This window comes from Megalops cyprinoides, chromosome 8 (assembly GCF_013368585.1).
Source record: "Megalops cyprinoides isolate fMegCyp1 chromosome 8, fMegCyp1.pri, whole genome shotgun sequence".
NCBI lineage: Eukaryota > Metazoa > Chordata > Actinopteri > Elopiformes > Megalopidae > Megalops > Megalops cyprinoides.
The window spans coordinates 27,485,541-27,509,398 of NC_050590.1; the positions used below are offsets into that span (position 1 = coordinate 27,485,541).

The 23,858-nt window shown below is 38.9% G+C and overlaps 1 protein-coding gene across 2 annotated transcripts; it reads left to right on the forward strand.

Annotated features, from left to right (window-relative positions):
* The first annotated feature begins 18,053 nt into the window (after positions 1 to 18,053).
* On the forward strand, positions 18,054 to 20,707 carry olfml1 (olfactomedin-like 1). Of its 2 annotated transcripts, XM_036535706.1 has the most exons (4): positions 18,054 to 18,391; positions 18,754 to 19,039; positions 19,474 to 19,572; positions 19,666 to 20,707. In XM_036535706.1, the coding sequence occupies exons 1-4, from the start codon at positions 18,275 to 18,277 to the stop codon at positions 20,265 to 20,267; spliced, it is 1,104 nt and encodes a 367-aa protein (XP_036391599.1). In that variant the 5' UTR covers positions 18,054 to 18,274; the 3' UTR covers positions 20,268 to 20,707. The 2 variants fall into 2 exon arrangements, with proteins under 2 accessions (XP_036391599.1, XP_036391598.1); XM_036535705.1 differs by having other exon boundaries at positions 19,474 to 20,707.
* The last annotated feature ends 3,151 nt before the right edge of the window (positions 20,708 to 23,858 follow it).

The window sequence follows — 23,858 nt, forward strand, 5'->3', positions numbered from 1 at the left end:
GGAGAACAAATGCAGAGATACAAACCAAACCCTTTGGAAAAACAAGACATCAAGATCAAGGTCATTGCAAATGTGTACACCCATTCAGAATAAGATGACTTGAATCCCATCCATTCTGTGCCTACAGGGAGTTCTCCTTGCATGGGGACATGTATTCAGTTGCATGTTGAGTGGTCATCCCGCCTTTTTTGTATTCAGTATATTAAAAAAGTAAAAACAGAACATTGTTACAGATTCATCAGAGCTTTAGTTTGATGTAAATGTTTTCTATATAGTCCTGGTGCCTGTTTTTTGACATGCATCTGTATTGTTCATTGTTATTATCAGCCAAAACATCAAGTGTCTCAGCAGTGCTGGCTTTCTTTGATTACAGTGCATGTGTTACTTTTTGTGGGAATTTTTCAGTTTTTGATTCTCTTTGTTCAGATTTTGATTTCAAATGTGACATTATATTAAACACATGTGAAACGTACTGTGGCAATTTATTTATGGACCTAGTATGTAAAATGTCCTTTCAAATGTTACTAATAAATATTTCTATATAAAAATCAATGAATTTCATGTTTATTATTAGAGGGTGTGAAGTTGTAGCATGTCTGCTAATACAACAGTATTAGATTTTTGTGTTTACCATATATCTGGAAAAACATAAAAACATACGCTACTCTCAGAAATTTATCCATAAGCCCTAAATGTCATCTGCAACACTAGCTGAATTGCTCTTGAGTTCCCCACTAAGGGAATATAAGATCAAAAAAATGAACTTTATACAGACACTTAGAGACACTTACACATACACTGCTGATACATACATAAGCCCTAGTCTCTTTGACTGGCTATGAGTTTCATAAATTTGTACAATATATATTGTGCATATGCCTACAATGGTGACACTTTTACTTTATACCAGGGTTTTAATATTGTGTTTAGAGGATACCTGTGACATTTGCAGTTTTGAATCTCAATACTCTGCCTCTTTTCTCAGGCTGCAGACTACCAAAGCTCAGTTACATTTATTTCATTTTCATGTTTAATGCAATGTTTACAACATTGTTGTATAAATGTACATGTTAATCAGGAAGGGACAGGAAGGTTTTAACAGAAAAATGAACAACGGTTTATAGAATGCTTTTATTTTTTCTCAGACAAGTATAAGCAGCACAAATAAGTCTAGAGAAATGGTTACTGAACTGTGAAGTGTTTAATACAAGTATGAAATCTAGCACTTAAATCACATTGAGTGCAATATATTGCAAGTTCACCAAGGGATTGCAGATGGAAAGAGCAATACTTTGCTAATGAAGAGATGAAGTATATAATTAATGATGGCAGGTAGAGAGCACCTTATATCACCCGTAAACAAACAGCTGCTACCTAGGGATTTCAAATTTAGTTATGAAAAACCAAGATGGAAGAAAGTATCAAATTTAAAGTTTCTATCAGACAAATGACATTCATATTTTTGCAGAAGATGGTTTAATTATAACATAGAACCCATAAATGTAAAAGTTCTGTTACACTGAAGCCTACAGTGCATACATAGATCAGTCCATATTCTTCATACCCCTTAAATAGGAACAAAAAACATGCGAGAACAGGAAAAAAGTATGTGCTGGAAGATTTTTCTGCTTTTTTCTATAAATGTTACTCTCTAATTTGCACAAGGTACAGTCATATACAAAATAAAATGATGAATGGGCACTGTAAATCAACTGACTTGCTTTATTCAACACTTGAACGCAACACTATTAGGACGCTGTTAGAAAATTCAATCTAAATTGGCCCTCTCTCTAGCCACATGGCAACATGTATATTATATCAATAGTTCCTTATTTTTGTGTTCTTTCTTTTCATTGATTGACTCATTGTGAAGATAGTTATGGGCATTTTGTTGCCAGCTGACTTCATGTTTTGAATCAGACCTACAGAGCCACCTAACATCAAGTTGCTCTGTATGAAATAACATTAATATATTAATTCCATCAATAGTCAAATGTATAGTAGATGAATCCACTGATTAAAAACGGATACGCATGTATTATTAATATTTTGATTATTTATTGTGGCTATTTTCCTGTACCTTGTTGACAAAGGTATATAAAGGTGAAATGATTTTGCATGGGATGCTGCTTCCCTAAAAATGAACAGGCTTTAGTTAATTCAATTTAGATTTACAGCAGATGATTTAAAAAATTAAGATTGGACTGCACAGGGTCTGCAGATAAATCATTGCAAGGTTCCAGTTTTGTGACACACAATGCACTGGGGTTTTGTGTCCCAATGGAGTGAAGGGTCTGGTGCTCTTTGGTGGCTGTGCTATTAAGTGTTCCAAAGAGAACACACTATGGATCTGCTTTGTACTTCAGAGGGTCGCTTACTCATTTCTATTCCAAACAGCAATTACTGAAGCCAGAGGAGCCCGCAGGAAGATGTAATTACTGACAGTACAGGCACTGTACACTGTAGCCAGCCCCTCAGCTGTGATTAAATCATCACACATCGGTGCTTTCAGGTGTTTTGAGGCCTCTGATTGTTTCGAAATGGGTGTAAAACATCCCTGTTTGCTGAATGAGCTGAAAACACATAAATGTGATGACCGTTGGCTTTGCTGCTTGTCACATGACTGGGCTGGGCAGCGAGGACCACCATCTCTTGGCTGCTTTGCATTTGCTCCAGGTGACCTTGCAGTGACCTATCAAGCTTTGTGACCTCATTAGAGAGTCCAGTCTCAGAAGAGGTCAATCTACATGGCAAGTTCAGTTGTAGCACAAGTGTCAGAGAAGCCAACATAAAAATTTGAGCAGATAAATTGCTGTACATCATACCTGATCGTGAGTGTGTTAATATATGGATTTTCTCCATGCCATCTTAATCTATCCCCATTCCAGTGAGGATTCTGAGCTCCATGTGACTAATTGCTGTTTGGCTCTGGTTCTACACTAAGAGTGCCAGACACCTGGGCATTGGTGAGGGTGTCACCCACCTCACCTTCTGTGGACTGCAGAATGTGATCCTGAGATCCGCACATGCCCTCCTCCTCCAGTGAGTGTAGCTGGCTACCCTTGCTGCACGCTCAGGCTGTCACCCCCACCTGTCACCATGCAGCTGAGCATTTCTCTTCCATCTTCTGCCTCATTCACCCATGTGGAGTCAGGATCTCCCCAAGATCTCTCTCTCTCTCTCTCTCTCAGGGGTTTCTGATTGGTTTTCTGGTGCACAGTCTTAGTTATTAAAACAATTATTCCTCAGCGCTGTACTCTTTCCCAAATGCCTGGACATTAACATGCATTCATCCATCCTGGAAATTGTGGGTCCCAGTTGCTTCTACCCACATCAACCCCAAATGCCATTTCTAATCTCAGCCATTTTAATCTATTTTAAACCAAAATATCAGCTGTTTCACAATGAACAATGAATCAGGTGTTCTGACAACAAAGCCTGGCTGATGAAAATCCCAAAGGATCATGCTTCCACACCTGCTGTCAAGGACCAGGTGTAAAGCAAACATTGGCTCTGTATTACAGACCCTTCTATTGGTGGCTAAATAACTTACCTTGGTGTTTCTTCTATGAAAGCTGCAGGGGACTAGATATCCCTAATTACTCTTATTCCCCCTCTTTTCTACACCCCCATTTAAATGAAGGCTTGACAAGAAATGGTTGATTTCTTTTTCATTGAATCTACACATTACTAGCCTAACACGGGATGATTAGCAGAACACTGGGAGACCTTTTTTCTCTCTTAGACAAATTGACCAGATAAATAATCCATTGAAGATCATAAAAAATCAAATGTTTTTATTGCTTGCATTCTGGTAATTGTTCTGACCCTGAGACTTAAAAGACTTAGAATAATAATTTGCCTTTCATATAAGATCATAGGACTTCATATTCACCAAAGAGTCACAATGATTTTAAAAATGATGTTGACACATGGATGATGATGTAATATCTGCCACTTCCAAGCAATCCCCCTGCCATCACTTGCTCAGGTAAGAAGACAGTAACAAATAAACAGGTTGTGTTTGGCCAGGTAAAAAACCTACATGTTCTGCAGTGTCCATTAAATGGGATGGGCTCACTGGCTGCTTTCATGAGCATCGTTTACAGCTAGGCAACTGGGATAGAATTATCGTAGCATAGCAGAACATGGAGACCACCTGACCGGTACCAAGATTAATCTGTTGTGATTGGGCCTCTGCTGTTCTCTGTCATGCTCACATTACGACGTATGGCCCTCTTTAACAGCCGTGTTGCTTTTCATACAGACAGCATGCCTAGAAGGCATCTGATTAGCTTGCACCACTGGATTACATAACACTGCATAACATGTGACTTGGTATTACGGCACCACTAAGGGGAAGGAATGGACAGAACCCAATCTCAGTCAACAAAGCCACAGCAAACTAATAAGATGGAAAACACTGTGCTTGCTTTCAGAGTTGCACAGACGTGTCAACGGTAAATGCCATTCCCCCTGGTGTCTGTGCATAAATTATTCAACGCCCAATAAGGGATGTGTGTCACACGTCCCTGATGAGCTCTGATAGCTTACCTTTAGCTGCTTCGCTCTGATTAACAGCCACACTGATCTGGAGCTCTGGCCCCAGCGGACCTACAGTAGGGTGTCTGTGTCCTCTGTCTTGCTCATTATGGGTGGAGAGGGACGTTAGGGGGTACGCAAGTGCCCTCTGCCATATTACACCGTTCAGAAGAGGTGCTCAATTGCACTTATGTCTGCACTGCTGTGATTTATCAGCCAAATGGATGAGAGAGAATATGACAATCATTAAACTGGCATGTTCCCTTCATCAACACTATGGTGAAATGACAGTCACTTAACCTGCTGTCTCTCTCACGTAGGATATACACAGGGTTTGCTTTTAGCAGATAACCCTGGTGCATGAAATTATGCCTGCAATCCTCTGGCTGTGTCCCCTGGATAAAATATTACTATTTGTTTTGTGCATTGGGTGCATTGACTGAGGAATGTGTGTGAGAAATAAAAACTTAGATTAGGCAAAGTCCGCTCTTCTCGGCGACGAGCCCACCTTTAGAAATGAAAATACTGTATATCTTAACAGAAAAAAAAACTAACATGTTACAGTTCCCCCCTATACTCATGTCTCACTTGTATTATCATTATTGTACACCAAACTCTGCCTTATGGTACAGGAGAGTGCTTTATACACCAGCTGTCTGCTCACTAAGAGAAGAAGGTCATGCAACGTGATTGGAGGGCAGTTGTGTTTCTGTCTCCAGCTCACTCACCGCTGGGGAGAATAGAAGCTAAATAAACTGCAGGGACATACATATCTAGAGATGGGCAGTATGCTTTACGAGAGAATATAAGATGATTCCTAAAGGCATATTGTGCCACTGGTGTAACAGGAGCAAATATAGTCCATTCATGAATTACCTTTCCAGTGCACTGATTTCACTTCCTTTCATGGAGCACTGCACCACAACAGTCAAATGAAAAAGCTCTTATGGCCAAAGTAATAAGCTCTAGAGAATGCCATGAGGGAAAACCATGACAGGACAGCAACTGATTCAGAGACCTCTTAACCTGCATAGACAGCACACATTTAATCCTGGAAATTTCTGGCACAGGAGTAACTCTCTTTATGGCCAATTGACCATCCTGCTCTCTCCAGAATAGACCACCAACTCTCTCAAAGCCAATGGTCATCACAAATACCTAAATGTGATTATAGTGTAGAGATCAAACCTTTCATAGTGATTTTATTAAATAAAATGGATGTGATGTGTATGCCTCTGATGTCATGTCAGTTTGTTACAAGCCCCTGCTTTCTGCCTATCAATCTGATAATTACTCCATGAGATATACAAAGGAGAACTGACCCCACTGTGCAAACACAAACTACTGTGATACACACAGACCCAAATGAATCACATCCACTGAATATGCAATGCAGCTCTTAAAATAAATGTGTAGAGTTCAGTGGGCTTCAGAGTCCACAGTATTAAAGGCATTGCACATATTGTCTAATTCTGCAGCACATGAGACAATGGGCACAACGAGTCCCAGCCTGCTTCTTTTATTCCATACTTGTACAAACCAAGTATGTGTGATATCACAGAGGGCCCAGGGAATTCTGGGTCTCTACATCATTGCATCACCATTGGTCTGACAGTGGTATGAAGAGATGGAAGAGATATTATTGCCTGTGACTCCTGGGAAGAGTGACTCTGTGTGTTGCTTCAGGCATGTCTACATACCCCTGCAAACCTCAGCTGTTGCACTGAATCTGACAATCAGCGCAACTGCAACAGCTGGGGGGAGAACCACAGTGGGGAGAACTCCAGAGCTGTGTGTCTCCAATGCTGAACACAGCTCAATTATAAAGACCAGTGACAATGATTCTGTAAGCCATGCTAGTCTTGCATCCATGACTGAAGGTCAAAAATTCATGGATGTCATACAGACAATCATACAAAATGATGAATGCAACATATAACTATGTATCAAGCAGCTGTGCCCCAACAGCAATTCTTATGTAAAGATCAAAATAGGCCTCAACAGCCGTCATAGGTATTAACCCTTTCACTCATATGTGAAACACTGCATGCAGCAGTGAAAACTATGAGAAGCTTAATTTTTTTAACAGGTGATTGATCCTCATTTATTAGGTTTTCATATTTACTGTACAAGTTGGAAAAATGATGTCACCAGAGAGACGTGTCACAGCCTAACATGGTTATGAGAAAAAACTTAAAAGAACTTGTATCACAAGAACTATGCCAAAGCTTGGATAAATCATGGCTAACAAACAGAAGATTCGATTTGATACATCAGTACTAACCATCAGTAAATTATATGTGTGTGACTTCAGTCTCAAACTACATTTCTGCTCCGGTATGGTCCAAGAGTGGCCTACAATCCTCTTACGGACCGGTTTTTAGCAGGACTACCTATTGTGCTTTTTTTTATTGATGGATGAACATACATACAAACATAACATACAACAAAAAACATCACTGGGTCCAATAATCTTAAATCATCATCATAATAATAATAATGATAATAATGATAAATAATAATAGTTACAATGGTTAATAATAATAATAATAACAGTAAGAGTAATAATAATAATGATCATCATCATCATCATCATCATCAATAATAATAGTAATGATTGTGAATACTAAGATACTAAGTGATAACCATAATAACACTACTACTACTACTACTACTACTACTAATAATAATAATAATAATGGGGGGTCAATTTGTCTGCAAGTTGAGCCTTACAAGGATGGGTTCCCAGGTATCACTGAATTGTTTTGATTGTTTATTGTTTTTAGCTGTGATTCGTTCCATTGAGATATAGTCTATTAACAGATTAAGCCATTGTGACATTGAGGGTTTGTGCCTGTATTTCCAGTTAAGGAGTATTGTTTTTTTGGCTATGGTCAGTGATAAGTATGGTTTTGTGATATTTGTGAAGGTGACTGATGGGTGTGAGATCTGCTAGAGGGCAAAGAGTTAGGGACAGTGGAATGCTGTGATCCAGAAATTTGGAGAGTTCAACTGTTACAATTTGTCAGAAATTTTGGGTTGGTGTGCATTGCCAAAAAGAGTGATAATAACAATCTACTGTGTTGAGGGTGCATTGTGGACAATTGAGATCAGTCTTGATTGTTAAATCTTTTTCCCAGTCTGTAATTGGGATGGATAATGTTTTTTCTTTTGGTGATGATATGAGTTTATATGGCTTGGATAAAGGTTTCTTAGATGTTGAAATGAATGCTATGTTTTCTATTAATGTCAGTGGTTGCAAATTATTGTTGGATAGTTGTATTTTATTTTTAAGTGCGATACTGTAAAAAGTTTTCTTGGGTGATGTCATATTTCTGTGTGACTTCATGGATGGTTAAGAATTTATTATTTTCAAAGAGGTGGTGTATGTGGGTGATTCCTTTACTTTTCCATGAGTTAAATATGAAGGTGGTCGTATTGATTAAGAAATCCGGGTTGCTTCAAATTGGTGAGTTTACAGGGATTAAGTGGGTGGTTGGTGATCTTATTGATTTTCCACCAAGTTTTCAGAGTTGTTGAAATGGTGATGGTTTTATAGCAATTATGTTTTTTGATTGATTGGGACAAGAATGGTAGGTCTTTAATGGAGAGTTCTTCATATACTGACTGTTCAATTTCAAGCCAAGGATCTTCTTGCATGTCTGAATATATCCATTTCATTAGGTACTGTAACTGATGAGCTAAGAAGTAATGAAAAAAAGTTTCTTTTTCCAGTAAAATTTTGTGATTATTGAGTTTAGAGTAGAAAACCAATTGGATGTTGGAAAGATGGGAGTCATTGAAAAAAGATTCTTGGTAGGATTGACATTTTCACTGCAGCTATGCAGCCATCAAGTGAGAGTGATAAGTTATTCCATCGGTTTAAATGATTTGCAGTGGTTTTAAGAATTGGCATGAAGTTCAGTTCAAATAACTCTGAAAGATTGGAGCTAATATTAATGCCGAGATATCGAATGTTACCTGTAGGGATGTTAAGTGAGAGATTGAGGGTCATAGCATTCCATTGGTCCTGGTTAACTGGGAGAATAATGGATTGGGTGGTGATACCAGTGATTTTGGTGTCTTGGTGGATGGCAGCTGCTAGGGGTTCAATAAACAGGGCAAATAGTAGGGGTGAGAGGGGACATCCTTGTCTTGTACCCCTGTGAAGTGTAAAACGTTGTGAAATTATGCCATTTGTGTTTACTGATGCTGCGGATGAGTTGTACAAAATTTTGATCCTTTGAACTTCCCAAAACCAAATCTTTCTAATGTGGAGAATAAAAATTAACCCAGTCAAATGCATTTTCGCCATCTAATGACAAGATAATTGTATTTTTGTTGTTGTTGTTGTTGTTGTTTTTGGTTTTACTGATTAGATTGAATAGGCGGCACATGTTACTTGATGAATGCCTGCCTTTAATGAAGCCTGTTTGATCAGGGTGTATTATAGAAGGTATGACTGTTTCTAATCTCATGGCTAGTGCCTTACTGATGATTTTAATATCTGTGTTAATGAAAGATAATGGGCGATAGCTTGAGCAGAGAGTTGGGTCTTTATTAGGGTTAAGGAGGAGTGATATAAGTGCTGTGTTCATATGGGGTGGAATTACAGAGGAATTTCTAATTTCGGTGGTCATTTTAATGAATAATAATGATATTGTTGGCCAGAAATGTTTATAAAATTCTGCTGGGAAACCAGCTCCATGTGCTTTATTATTTGGCACTGAAAACAGTGCTTTTTTTAAAGTCGTCTGATGAAAGTGGTCACTCTAGATTTATTACTTGATTTTTATTTAGCCTGTGGAGTTTGATATTGCCAAAAAAGGTTTGAATTGCAGACGGATCACATGTACAGTTGGATTTGTAAAGGTTATTGTTAAAGGATGGGAAAGTTGCTGAGATATCATTTGGAGTTGACATGGTGTTCCCTTCAGAGTTTTTAATGACTGGTATGGTAGTTTTTGTTGTTATGGAAAAATGTGGGATTGTCCTCATTGGGTGCATATATATTTGCTATTGTTAATGTGACATCTCCAGTGGAACCACTGATTATTATGAGAAGCTTAATAAAGCTAATGAAAACATAACATACCATGTAACGTAACTCGCACGCTACATTAAGGGGTTAAGTACCCCTTTGAATCACTAAAGTGGGTAAAGAGAAGAAGACCAAAGTCAAAGTACAGAAAGCATTTCTTTGTATTTCTGCAGTCTCTTTCATGAAAAGAGCAAGCAAATATAAGTTTGGCATTTCAGCAGCAGCTGTTCTAAAGGGCCCTGTTTTTCTAAGCAGATTTTGGACTTTTTGGAGTACATCCCTCTTTTATTAATGTCCCGTTTTAAAATTTTCAGGACTTTTAACAGATGGTGATCCAATCATCACTTTCCTGAGTGCACTAACTCAAATAAGAAGGGAAGAGACTGAAACACATGTGATTCATAGCAAGCAATTTCATTGTTATTTTCATCCAGAAACCAACCACACCCAACACATAACCTTCAGACAACAAGTTGGAGCAAAATATGAATTATGACAAACTCCTTAATCATAATTCACAAACCACTCTCAACAGGATTTAGACTGGTGGTGTAATCAACTTTGACCGGCGAGATAGTTGAAGTGTTGATTTTCTACTAGTCTGCGTCAGTTTATTTTGCTTTGACTTCCCCTCCCCAGACCTTTATCTGAGAACCATCAAAGTGTAGCACCTTGGGGCATTTGGCAGCCTGAGATGAGAAGAATTAGTACCAACACAGTTTCCTTCTTTTCTCACACTGAGGAATCTTCAGGAACTGAAACAGTCGGAGCACAGAGTCCTGAAAACCAGAAAATACCACCATGGTGGCATCACTCTTTTCCCAGCATAGTCAACACATAATGTTTTAAAATGGCTCCTGCAAAATTGCAGTGCATGAAAGCATCACAACAGCAATGCTGGGAGAGCATTGCGCATCAGCTGGGTCATAGACTGCATTGGAGGGGGAGGACGAATGCCAGGCCACTCCCTGAAAACATGTACAGCTTGGCTACTGGACAACAGGGGAATAAACATCTAAAATGACTCAGTGTGGGATTTAAAAAATATGTAATTAGGCAGAACTGAAGCTAACCCACCAATGTATCACATGTCATCTATGGTCTGTAATCATGAGGCTGTGACAGGAATGAGCTGAATACATTACCAATAGAGACACGTTCAACAAGAAAAAAACATCGCGATTCATTTTGCCATGACATGGAGATTGCCTTTTGAATGCCTAAAGAGCAGTAAATCCAACAATAATTTTCACAAGAAACACAGAGGCATGTTTTTACTACATGACAATGTTGACAGATGAGATTAAGATTATTTTGTAACACAGATATAAACCAGTTTAGCATTTTAATAACTTTCCACTCTGTTGGAAATATAAACACATTTATGAAACATTTTAACACATGGACAGATTTAAGTAAGCACATTTATTTGCACGCATAGAGCAATCACTCCTTAATGAATCATTTTCAAATCTAAAAGTACTTTTTTTCTTGGTAGCTGTGAATTAAATCTGAAATGAATTGAATCAGAGTAAAAACACACGGAGGGCCTTTTTCCCTTCATTGTTCTACTCATTGTGTGTGAAGGAATGAGAGAAACATTTTTAGAAATGTTATAACAGGCGTTCAAATTAGGTTATCCCGAAGCTGCTCCATGCTGTGTTAATGAGGGGGAGGAAGACAAACCTAAATTATTTATGCCTCTCACTGTACCTGAGTTAGGAGTTCTGTTGTGGACTCCAGGCTTTACCAGAGACTGATGGAAATGAGAAGGGCAGTTGGTGGCTATCACTGGATCTGCCCCAGGGCTGTCTGACACTGCAGTTATCATATACAGTGTGCTTGAACTGTGCAAATTCTGTGCTCCCCATAAATAGTGTATGGTAGAAAAAAAATTAACTATGGGGGATGTGCTAAGTGTGGTGGTTGGTGAGGAGGAAGGCAAGAAAGGTCCTTTCTCTGTGTCTGTGTATTGCGTTAAATGCTGAGTAGTGGTGAATTGAAGGGAGCCTGGTGAGGGAGCTGGTGGTGAGCAGCTGTAATTAAGGTAAATTGAGCACATAGAGCGGGAAGCTTTTTGTACACCTGAGGAAGAGAAGGGAATTCCTAGCACTGCTGCTTTGTTCCTTAAAAGAGAGCTGCTGTGTGGTGTCTCTTTGCAGTTTATTGTATAGCTGGGGTTTAATGGTTTAATTTAGGTTTGCGTCTATCACTCACACTAATACAGTGGCAGACACTGGAATCTATTCAACGCAACCACATCAAGATGAATCACAGTCTATGATACAGCCACACTATCCAAAATGCTTATGAGTCTCATTCCTTTAGATGAATGAATCACCTGAAAAGTACAAACTGACGTATTCTGCACTGCCATGGTCACTTCACCTTTAAGGGAAAATTCCATTGCCCTACCCTGACAGACACACACTTCAAGCAAAGGTGCTAATTAGGCTATTGCATCTAAATTTCATCTCTGACTTGATTACACTTTTGAAAGTGCTACTAGCATAATGATAAAGCCAGGAGGTTGAGAAAACAGACACAGGTGGTTCTCTTGACCCTCAGTATTAATTAACACCTACTTCCAGTGTGCCACCTCCCCACTGGGGCTGCTCAAACACATTACCAAGAATTATGCAACACCACTTTCTTCCCATCCTTGTCCAATCATCCAAGATATAACTCCCTCACCCCTACCTCTTCAATTAACCATTTAATTGCCTCTGTGTGTTTGGGACTGCGAGGCATTGAGTCCAGGAGTGGAGTAAAATCCGGTGTTGAATCTCAGCTCACGCTGTGACAGAATACGATTCTGACCCAGTAAAACAGAGGAAGTTGGGGGATGGGTTTAGCCCCCTGAGCATCATGTGCATGACTTAAAGTGCCTGCATTTGTAAGCATGGCTCAAGATGCACTGCACTATAAAATGCCCATTGAGCATGAAACACCTCATCTGTAGGCAGAGCGTTCTCCTTTCCTGGAGTTCTGGGTGACACCCTGCTGAGATCATCATTGCTTGCATCTGTGCTGCCCAGGAGGCAGAGAACAGCCTTACGTATCCCCCCCTCCACATACACTTTTGGGTGTTTACCACATGCAGATTAAAATGTGCAAGAAAAAAAAACATGAGAGTGCTTGTGTTTGTGCCATCCCTCCAGACACCCATCAGGAAGTTGGCAGCGTGGTGTGATTTCCCCAGTGCACACCACTCTCACAGCCCATCCAACGCAGCAGACAGAGTCTCAGCACTCTGCTTCAGGGATGCACTAATCGGCACTTCACCAAAAGAGAGAGACAACAAGGCCCTCTCACAGAGGAAACTGAATGATTCACCTATAGCCACGGAGCAACAAGCTGTTCGCAAGTCAACACACCGTTGTGTCGAGAGCTTTCTGGTTCACAGCCAGCCTGCCTTAAAGATCATGGGCTGCACCCTTTCCTACATTTGTGGGTGTATCTGTAACATCAAACTGAAACATTTGTAGCAATGTATTAACAGGTTACTATGACAAATTGATTTCACAGGCCACGATTAAGGACTGGTGTGTGACTATGATTATACTTTCCGGACTGGGTCATTGGCCAAATCTGGTCCTGAATCTAAGATAACTTTAGTTATGGAGTAAGTGTGATGAGAGTCAGTGGCCTTCACTGGTTTACAGTATAAGAAGACACTTGCATCTTTAAAAAATAACTAAAAAAAGATATAAGCACATATGGTGTATGGTGCAGAGCACTGTTAATCGTCTGCCTGAAGACTTCACATGCTGGGTGCAGAAATCTGACATGTCAGCCACTGCATCTGCTCTGCTCTTCTCCCTTTATCTTCTGAAGAATGATGGTGACTGAAGAGCATAATAACATTGCTGTGTCTCATTAACCATCCACTCAAGTACGAAACAGACGAGACATTGATCTGTTGGAATTTCCTGTTTAATTTTTCTTGTGACAAATGTGATAGCACACAAGCACTACAAGGCCTGTGTGTCTCTTGTCCATTTATACAAAAGCATTACTAGGAAACAAAGGCAATCTCCTTCTTATAGATAGTTGAATTATGGATATTCACTTTTGGATATCGTTTCACAGCCCTTAGCATGTTGGAAAAGGACAATTGAGAATGAACTGGTGAATGAATGAAACTTATTCAAAAATTTCACTTCAATCAATTTAGGGATCAAAACTAATATCAGATAGATGGATAGATCGTTGTGATTTAAGTAGAACTTTGAACCAATGTACTAATTCTATAGCTATGCCCCAGACCAAAGGCTTGCCAATATCTTGCACAGGAAATCTTTATTTTCAGGAAAAGACTTTGTCTATTATGTTCATCAAAAGGAATTCAGTGAGAAACTGAGATACACCAAATATTTTCTCAATGTCTTCATTAATGAAGATGGGAAGGTTCTGTAATATTTCACTAGGGGGCAGCACCACATCTCTTCAAACAACAGTTAACCCATCCCTGTGGTCACAAAGAATGATTAATGATTGACTGAAACACAAAGACACTGAGAGACACAAAGTGGGGTCTTAAAATACGCAATAAACTGACACAAGAATGTGAGTGAAAAGAGTGAACATAATACAAGACACTTTTTTACACTAACATTAAAATTCATTGGGCAAATAGAATGCATTCTGTACAAACAGCCCTCTGTTGCTTTTACAGCACCATAGAAATTGCACAACAAAGGGAACAGCATGAGAGAGAAGGTCACTGGTATCAGAAAGGATGAATATCAAACATAAAAATCAGCATAGCCACTAACCCTTAGTGGGCAAAGTGGTAAGACCTGGGGGCATGTGGCAGCTTTGCTCTCTTGTCCCTCCACCTCTCACTGTGCTGATGTGGGATGAAACAGACAGTTGATAGAAAGAATCCAGAATGAGGATCTGGTCTGTATGGCTTGGGCCTCTACACTGAGGACCAATCTTTACCAAGAGGATCACTTTCTTCAGTCACCACTGTGAGATGACAGGGATCCAGACAAATGTAGAATCCTACACTCAGGGGGTAGGCTCTGATGCAGAGTGTTATCATAAAATGTGGAGATTACACTGTTGTTATACTGTTGTTATTATGATGCTGGTAAATTTCTCATGTGAGGTCCCTGGAACACCATTTCATTTTTTTTCTTTCACATCCGGATTGCTGGCTGGCTGCAAGTTATGTGCAGGAGACATGGCTATGACAATGTGCCAATTGCTCCTAATGATTCCGATCAAAGCAAGCCCTGTAACTGTGATGATTGCTATACCCTCGCGGAATGTGGTAGCAAGGAACAGCAAAGGGACCGAAATCAAAGCTGCACAGAGCCTTCATTATTCATGTGTGGAGAAAAGGACAGTAGAAGCAAGCTATCCCTTTGTTCACCTAGAATTTGGAACCGCTGAGAGATGAAAAGAGACATTCTTTCAATTATAGGTGGATGTGAAGGCCAGAGGAGGAATCTCTACACAAAAAGCATTATGTGTGTTATTGACAGGTGAGACCTTCAAATAATCATAATTTAAGAAAAAAGAAAACAAAACAAAGATACTTATGCATAAACAATGGCTTTAACATGCTGTTGTTCCTCATGTATGCAGGCATGTGCACACATACAGCCTTTTGTTTTGCAAACAACACCCTGAAACGGATGAACACATCAGCGCAGGCAATTACACATGGCTAAAATGTCTTAGCCTCCTCCCTTCCATAATTTCTGCACTACCACTGGAATTACCCAGAGGAGGTGGGGATTCACATTTCCCTCAGCAAAGGCAAATGTCAATTCATCTTTATTATCCATAAGGCAGTGGTCTCAGATGGGCAGATTAACTCCAAATGACCTTTTATGCTATTGGACTAGAGATTCATGATTTGTATATTGGCAGAAAGGTTAATATCTGTATTTTATTGTACTATATTATTCAGCATAGAGCTAATACTATGGCAAAATACAGCACATTAATATGTGACTGCATCCTGTACATAATATCAGAGTATTTTGTTTAACTTCAAACAATATGTTTAATACTGGGTTAGCAGGTTAAAAATCATATGTATACAATTTGAACTTGCAAGGACAAAGCTGGACATACAAATAAATGCATGAGATCATAAATTTGTGTACCAGACTCCATTATCCAATGTGATTTTGGTGTTTCTCAGTTTTTCTGTAGCTCAATGCAGCTGGATATTTACCTGGGAGTAAGTATGGAACCTAGCTCTGGACATATGCGAAACTTGCAGTCACTTGCCCAGATTCTTAAACACCACACAGTGTTGTCCAAATTGTTCAAAAGAAATGTTTGCTTTGGTACATAACCTCCATGTTAATATAATCTGTCATAGTAAATCCCACATTTAAAATAAAATAAAGTAAATAAAAACATTGAAATATCAACAGTGCAAAATAGTACTACAACTTAACTAGGGTTGATTTCAGAGTTGTTCGATTTGTCTGAGAAACTGGTCATGGCTTAGGTCTGCTGAATTGTGAAGAAATATAGTGAGGGTCAATGATATTCACAATTCATTTCATTCTTTTGGAAGAGTGTTTTTTCTAATCAAAGCACCCTATAGTGCCCTCTAAGGGTAAAGTTAATACAGTGCACTCCAACAACCCCCGAATTTGAACAAGCACGAAGAGCTCAAATATGTGGTCCAAAAAAGCAATGAACCTGTATGACTTCTAGGAAATTACCTCAAATAATTACAGATGTATTTTATTAAGATACTGTGAGAGTGAATAATTCACATGTCAAAAATAGCTTGACTGATTCAATCATCTCATGCCATGCATATCTGCTAAGAAGGAAGCCTTGCCTTGTATTCATAACCTCGAGTGTAATCTATGTGCTTGATGTGCTGGCTGAGGTCACTAACAATAAATAAATCACATTAAAACAAAGAAACAATGTTTAAGTGCCCCCATTTGGGCAACAGTGCATCTGTCATACATCCCACTAAATGTAAAAAAATGTGTATCATTACTGTTCAAGTTAAAACACTTTTCTGTTGAGTTCCATTATATAACAATGTACATAATAGATTACATGAATTATAAGGCACAATATAGCCTCTACACATGCATAATGCATCTACCATTACATAAACATTTGCTGAATAAAGTGTATTAACCGAACATCTTAATACACTTTGAGATTAAAATGGATTACAATGAAAATCTGGGTGTAATACCACTTTAGCTAACATTTTCTGAGTGATTCCCGATGATAATAATTTCAATTACAAAAACAATATGTCTTCACTGCAAACTTGTGAAGGCGGAACAATTAAAGGCCACAACCAATAAATTCTATCAGCTGACACACTCAGGCAGATCCTGAACTATGAAAAGGAACTGTATTCTTCCCAATTTTGTTTTGAATGACATAACTCCCCCTGTTGGAGACATAAATAACAGCAGAAGAGGAATCTTTCTGTTGAGCTCTTGACACATTGAACTGTAAATAAACTGTTTTGGATTACAAGTGAAACAGTTCAGCTGAGATATTGTATGAACTCTCAGGTTTAGCTCATGGTAGAGAATGATCAAATACAGTGCTTAACACACAGTGAGCTTTTATTTATTCCCATGGAGTTTTCAGCCAAGGGTATGAGAGCATTGTCTGCTGGATGCACTGGTAATGAGGTCCGATAACAGCAGTCACTTCAGTCAACCAGAGTTCACTCATTCATTTGCTGTCCCTACTGACAGGAAATAAAGCATTGCTGAAATGATCCCAAGAATCTATTCTTGATGGCAAGGTGGCTTCAGGTGAGCCAAAGTAAACAGCATCTGTGGAATTTATCAGCCCTAAAGCACACAAAGCGAAGCTGAAAAAATTACTATTGGACCCTATTTATCATGATATGGCACAGATTGTGACGACAAATTCAACCAAAGTGCACTGGCCACATATCATGTCCACATAAATCTGTGCAGAAACAGGCTTCTAGGCTTGTAGGCTTGTAGCTGAAAAATACCGTATGTAATGTATGAGAGTTTGCAGCACTACCATCTTATTTCTCTGGATTAAAACACACACACACACACATATATATATATATATATATATATATATATGTCAAATAACATTGCATTGGAGACCACTCTGAACATAATAATAACAGACTCATTTGCAGGGGTTTCAGGGGAAGTACACAATATAAAGTCACAGAGGTAAAGCAAGACAATTACTCTGAGCAGACAAGAACAGCTCGCCTCTCCCCTGGCCCGATGTAATCAAGCATAATCATACCGTTCCCTTATCCCCACTCATCTCTGTCCAATGTTCATTTGCAAGGGTTCCTGAAAAGCATTCTTCAGATTGTTGTGGGACTGTACACTTTCACTAGAACAGAAATACAGTGCCCTGGCATGTAACCTTTATCCCAAATGCTGAGTCAGAGACATATAGGTCATCCAGCCATTTAACTGTACAGGAACTGAAAGTGAGGACGTGTGCAGGGAGTACATCTGGATCACATTAGAAATTGGAACAACGATCCGGTCCTCATATGGTTCGGCTGGAGACAGCAGAGAACTGTTGCTTAAGGAGCAGCAAACAGCCAGATGTCGCAAGATTAAAACCAGTCTGGATGATTCTAGAAGAGCTGCATTTGAGGAAGAAGACGGCCAGAACGCGTTAGTTCTCTTATCAGTTGCATTGGTGTTAATCGATACCTTAGTGATGTACAACTGGTGCTCACTTTTAGCAGCATTCCTCTTAACTCAGAGGATGGGGTATGCACAGAGACAAGAGATGGTTATGATGCAGTATTTTGAAGGAAGAATGAACCAACTTGAGGTAAGAGCAAAACTAGATGTGTCAAAAGGGTAATGTTTCTCTTTTTCCCTCCCTCTATCTGTGTTCTTAAGTAAGCCAAGTAAAGCATCTAGCCTAGCCAGTTTGTGCTTGTTCTGAATTACTGCCTTCAAATGTTCTTATAAAAGAGTAGCAACATTGAATCAACACTACACAAGAATTACAGTAAAGCACAAATACTGTACTATTCACTACAGACTATCCTGCTGGCTTGCAGTAAAAAGGTTCATATAAGATATGCTTATTCTTGAATTTGCTTTGGTGTGAGGGTAATGCAAAGAATATCCACTTGAGCATGTTGTGTAGGAACAGTGAACAATATCTTGTTGCGCTCCTTCATACAGGACCGCCTGGCCAAATGTGACCAGGACATGCAAAACTATGAACAGAAGCTATACGACCTGTCCAAGGAGGTGAGGGGCCGGCTGGAGGCACTGAACGTATTCAAGGCTGAGGTGAAGAGCCAGGTGGAGAGTGCGGTGATGAGGGTGGAGCGTGTAGAGAGGGAACTGGAGTACTTGGAGACTGAGGGCCCAAAGCAGCCCTGTGTGGAGATCGACGAGACGCTTCTGGAGCAGCAGGTGAAGGAGGAGCAGCAAAAGAAGAAGGTCCAGATTAACCTGGGGACAGGTAGACACACCCACTCATTTATTAGACCAGTCAGGATCTAAGTATTGAAAAGGGCAATGGAGAATGAAAAGGAGAGGAGAAACATGACAACATGAAAGCTCAGGAGTTTCAAATGCTTAAGTCTTCCAAATCTTAAATAAATTCATTTATTCAAGGTTCATTTACTCTGGATTTACTATAAGCACAATGTGAATCTCTTTTGTTACTAGCCTTTATAAATGATAAACTCTACACACCTGTGCTAAGACTCTGTCTGACGTGATGAAGCATTCTTGTTTATCAGTGTATCATGTTTCTTTTAGCAAAGATATTCTGGTAGCACTGCCTTTTGTAGGCAATGCTTAGTTGAAAAGGAAATATAAATATGTTCACAGTGTTTAAGAGGAATGAGAAGTGTTTTATACAGTATATGTGGTGCATGACTGTTTTGACAGATTGTAATATGGCACTGTCAGCAGTAAAGTCACTGAAGATAGTGAAGAGAGCAGGAGATGCAAATGGCTCCTGGCTGAAAGACCCTAGCAAAGGATCAGGTAAGGTCTATTTCTTCAGTGGCTCCAAGAACAGCACCTTCCTGGAGTTCACCTCCATGAAGAACTTCACTGAGGGCAATTTTTCCCAGGCAGCACGCAGGATCCAGCTCCCCTTTCCCTGGCAGGGGACCGGACATGCTGTGTACAATGGCTTCCTGTACTACCACAGGGCTGATACAGCCAATGAGATCCTCAAAGTCCACATCCACAACTTGACCGTGAATGACCGCACGCTTCTGCAGGGGGCAGGGCGGATGCCAGCCTACTCACTGTCCCCACACACCTTCATTGACCTTGCGGTGGATGAGCTGGGCCTATGGGCCATCCACGCCGACTCAGACTTTGGGGGAAATCTGGTGCTCACCAAGCTGGACAAGAGCAGCTTGGGAGTGGAACATACCTGGGACACGCCCTGCAAGAGCAGGGATGCCGAGGGAGCCTTCGTCATCTGTGGGACACTCTACGTGGTGTACAACTCACGCTATGGTGGACGTTCCACCGTGCAGTGCCTGTACGATGTTTATGACACCATCCATAGCGAAGACACCCCCCTGCTCTTCTTCCCTAAACGCTACGCTACCCACTCCAGCATGCACTACCATCCCAAAGAGAAGCTACTCTACTCCTGGGATGAGGGTTACCAGACCGTCTACAAACTGGAGACCAAGAAGAAAAACAAAGTTCCTTCAATCTAACATGGATCTGTCTAACAAGATTCTGATAGTAAAGTCACAGCTGCTGTCAGTATTCACCTTCCTCTCAAACAGCAGTATTCTTTACAGGTTATGAATGAATCACTCCTCCCCAGTTTTCATGCTTGTATTACAAGTCCATGAGCTTGTGTGACTGGAACAAATCATCCCTGTACCATCTGAAGATTGAAAAAAAAACAGGAACAACTGCCAAAAAGGCTGAATATCATGTCACATCAGTATCTCGTTTGCATGAAAAGCTAATGTTTTATATGGAGCACTTGCCTTAAGTTACACATACACAGATTGGACATCATGTTGCTGTCTAATCAAATGCCATCCTTTCACTTATGTCATTTTATATTTCATGGACTAATAACTAAAACCAAATAATAATAAATGTCTCATGCATTATGGTGGTAGTTTTGTCACCAAGGTCATGGATCCCCTCAAATTCATAGATATCCATGAAAGTCTGAAAACAAACATGGAAAGTAAGCTGGAAAAGTCTATCGGAAATTGCATTTCATTTAAGTTGGGTGGGAAAATGCAAAATAGGCAAGTTTTTCTTTCTGAACCTTTTGGATTCATATCTCACCACTAATAAGACTCTTTCATGTGATGGAGTAGACTTTTCAAAATGCAGAGGTCAGGCAGCTTACATAAATACTAACAGGGAACATTCCACAAAAGTGGTAGTTTCTTACAGCATGTGGTTTCCCTAAAGATTATGAACAAAAACAGTTCATTGTATGTGCTTTGTATGAAAATGCATGTCTGTTGGACTGAAAAGCCCATTGTGAAAAGCAGTGCTACAATCAAAACCTACATGCCTGTCTCACATATGTTTTCATCAGCCCGCTGCCTGATGGTTTTGGTTGTTTTTTTCTTCTTCAAACCATGCACAGGTGTTCAGCCTCCACAAGCCAAACTCCTTGATCTTGCATGATTCAAAACTACCTTACAACAAATAATTTTGACAGTGGTAGAATTCAAATTTAGCCTTTTTATGTAAATATAAAACATCTTGTGCTGATGTCATAACAGTGGCATGAAATGTGTATACTTCATTGATGGCTTGCATTACATTTATATATTTGATTCTCCATTTCAGATTCTGCCCTTATTCCATTCATAACCATCACTCCATTTTCCAAAGTTTGCTGCATGTTTTTATTGTGAACAACTGCTGGTCAGTTAAAACTGTTAATTCTCTAAATACAACATCAATTACTTTCAACTGCAATGTGTGCATTTCAACATGCCTTCATAAGATAATGAGTTATAAGGTAAGGTTATGTTACAATATGAAATACACAACCTTATTTATCTTGCCACAATAGCTTTGAAGTCACTCTGTATGAGAATGTGTGCCAAATAAATCCAGTAATTAATTATTTACTGTTTAAAACACAGTGACATATTTATTTTGCAAACTTATACTCCATTTTATTTATCCAGTACATTTTCAACTTGAACTAATGAATAAAGTTAAATATATTAAGAAAATGACACATTTTAATAAATGAAATAGTCTACTTTATATTACCAGGATATTTACACATATATTTGCAGCTCATGTAATCCTTTAAAGGCAGGCCTCATACAAAATACATCTCATCACACATCTCAATTATAAATTTTAATGCTTGCACATACAGTGACTATAAATGACTGTTTTTCTGTATGAGTTACAAAAAACTGATAAGCCTTGATGATCCTTTTATCAGACAGATGACATTCAGAATCATTTATGTAACTATCAAATATACTGCAGATATTTAAAGGTTTTTACAATTCTTTCAAAAAATACTATTATGTTCATCATAGTTTCTAACAAACAAGTGTAGATTATGTGTGCCAATACTTGAACTTATAAACATGCAAAGGGAAATAAAGTTAATGCAATGTGTGTATTTGTACACAATCAATAAAAATAACTAACTCAAGCAATAATATTCAGCTCTACTTAGCTGTAATGTCTACTGACATATGAGCTTCTGTGTTTACAGCAGGGATTCCCAAATAACATGAAAAACATTAACCATAATAAATACATTTGTTTTCTAGTAGCATACCATTATTAAATCCATAAATGTGCATATAACCAACAATAAATTATTACATTTTTATGGCTATGATTGTAGTAAGTAGTAAGTATTTTTTACCATGCATCTCACAACAAATGAGGAGGGTCATGAACCACACTCTGGCACTTGTCAAGGGACAATGATTTTCAAATATATTAAAATATGTTCTTTAGTAACATATTGCCTGGATATTAAAAAGTTGCAGAATTCTGTGTAAGTAGTTGTAGGATACTATTCTATTGCACCTTGCTTTGGGCTGTATCAGGCATCAGCACATTACTTTTGGAATCCAGACACTTTTCACAGAACAGTTGTGAGGCAGGCATGCCCATTCCTGATAATGTACATTCAGTCCAGGGCATTTTCATGTCCCGATCTACTCTTCCAATCTCCATAATTAATCCAAAATAAGTCCTACTTACAGATTTGAATGCTAGTAACTGAAAAAATTGTGATTGAAAATACTGTATGTTCAGCTGGGTCCCACTAAGATAAAGATGGGTTTAGAGGGGAAAATGTCACAATCATCAGACTCTCTGATATCTAATTGGCTGCTGGACCCATGCTGAAATTACTATGAGTGTATTTCATAGCACTGTATTTGTCTGTTTAGCCACCAGGTGGTCTAAGTGAATGCCACTGCATGGAGTAAGGTACCAGGTAAATTTTTACCAAATGCTCCTCTCTGAGGTGTTTATTCCATAAACTCATCAAGAGATGTGTTTACTGTGTATACCATATGCAATGAAAAGTACACATCAAAGTCCTCTAATGATTTAATGTGCTTCTTTAAACAGCTGTAAACCAATAATCAAAGCTGGTGTTTCCAGAGCAGTAACAGTTAAAATATCTGGGCTGTATTTCAAAGAGGATTTAGTCTTAATGGCATTTTACAACAGAGAGGTGGAGGTCCAATTAGTTGGCTAACATTACCAACTTGCATGAGCGGCTCTTTTGGTGAGCTCCAGGTAATTGTTTAAATGATATGAAAAGGTTTAAACAAACACCACCCCCCTAAAAACAGTTGATCTACATGCATTCCTTTGAATAGCTCCACGAGACAAGGAGGCTGATAAAACTGGATACTAATAAACAGATTTACTGAAACATTTTTAAACAATATTTTGATATCTCACAAATGTCCTTATTTTATAGTGAGCTAAATCTGATGGAACTGTTTAACAATTAAATCGTATTGGCCAACAACAACAACAACAACAACAATAATAATAATAATAATAATAATAATAATAATAAAAATAATAACGCTTTCTAAAAATGCATCAAAAAATATCAAAGACGTATTTATTTGTCAGATGTAATGAGGGGCTAGAATAGTTACATGAAATTGAAAAGGTTTAATGTGGGTATCTCACTTTTAGTTTTAAAGTCAGGCATTGATCTCGCCCGATTCCACAGTCCCGAGCTGTGGTTTCGCGACCACAACAGTTCAAATGTTAAGTGCATTTAAGTGTGATTATTGTCTTTGGCCACTGGAGGGAGA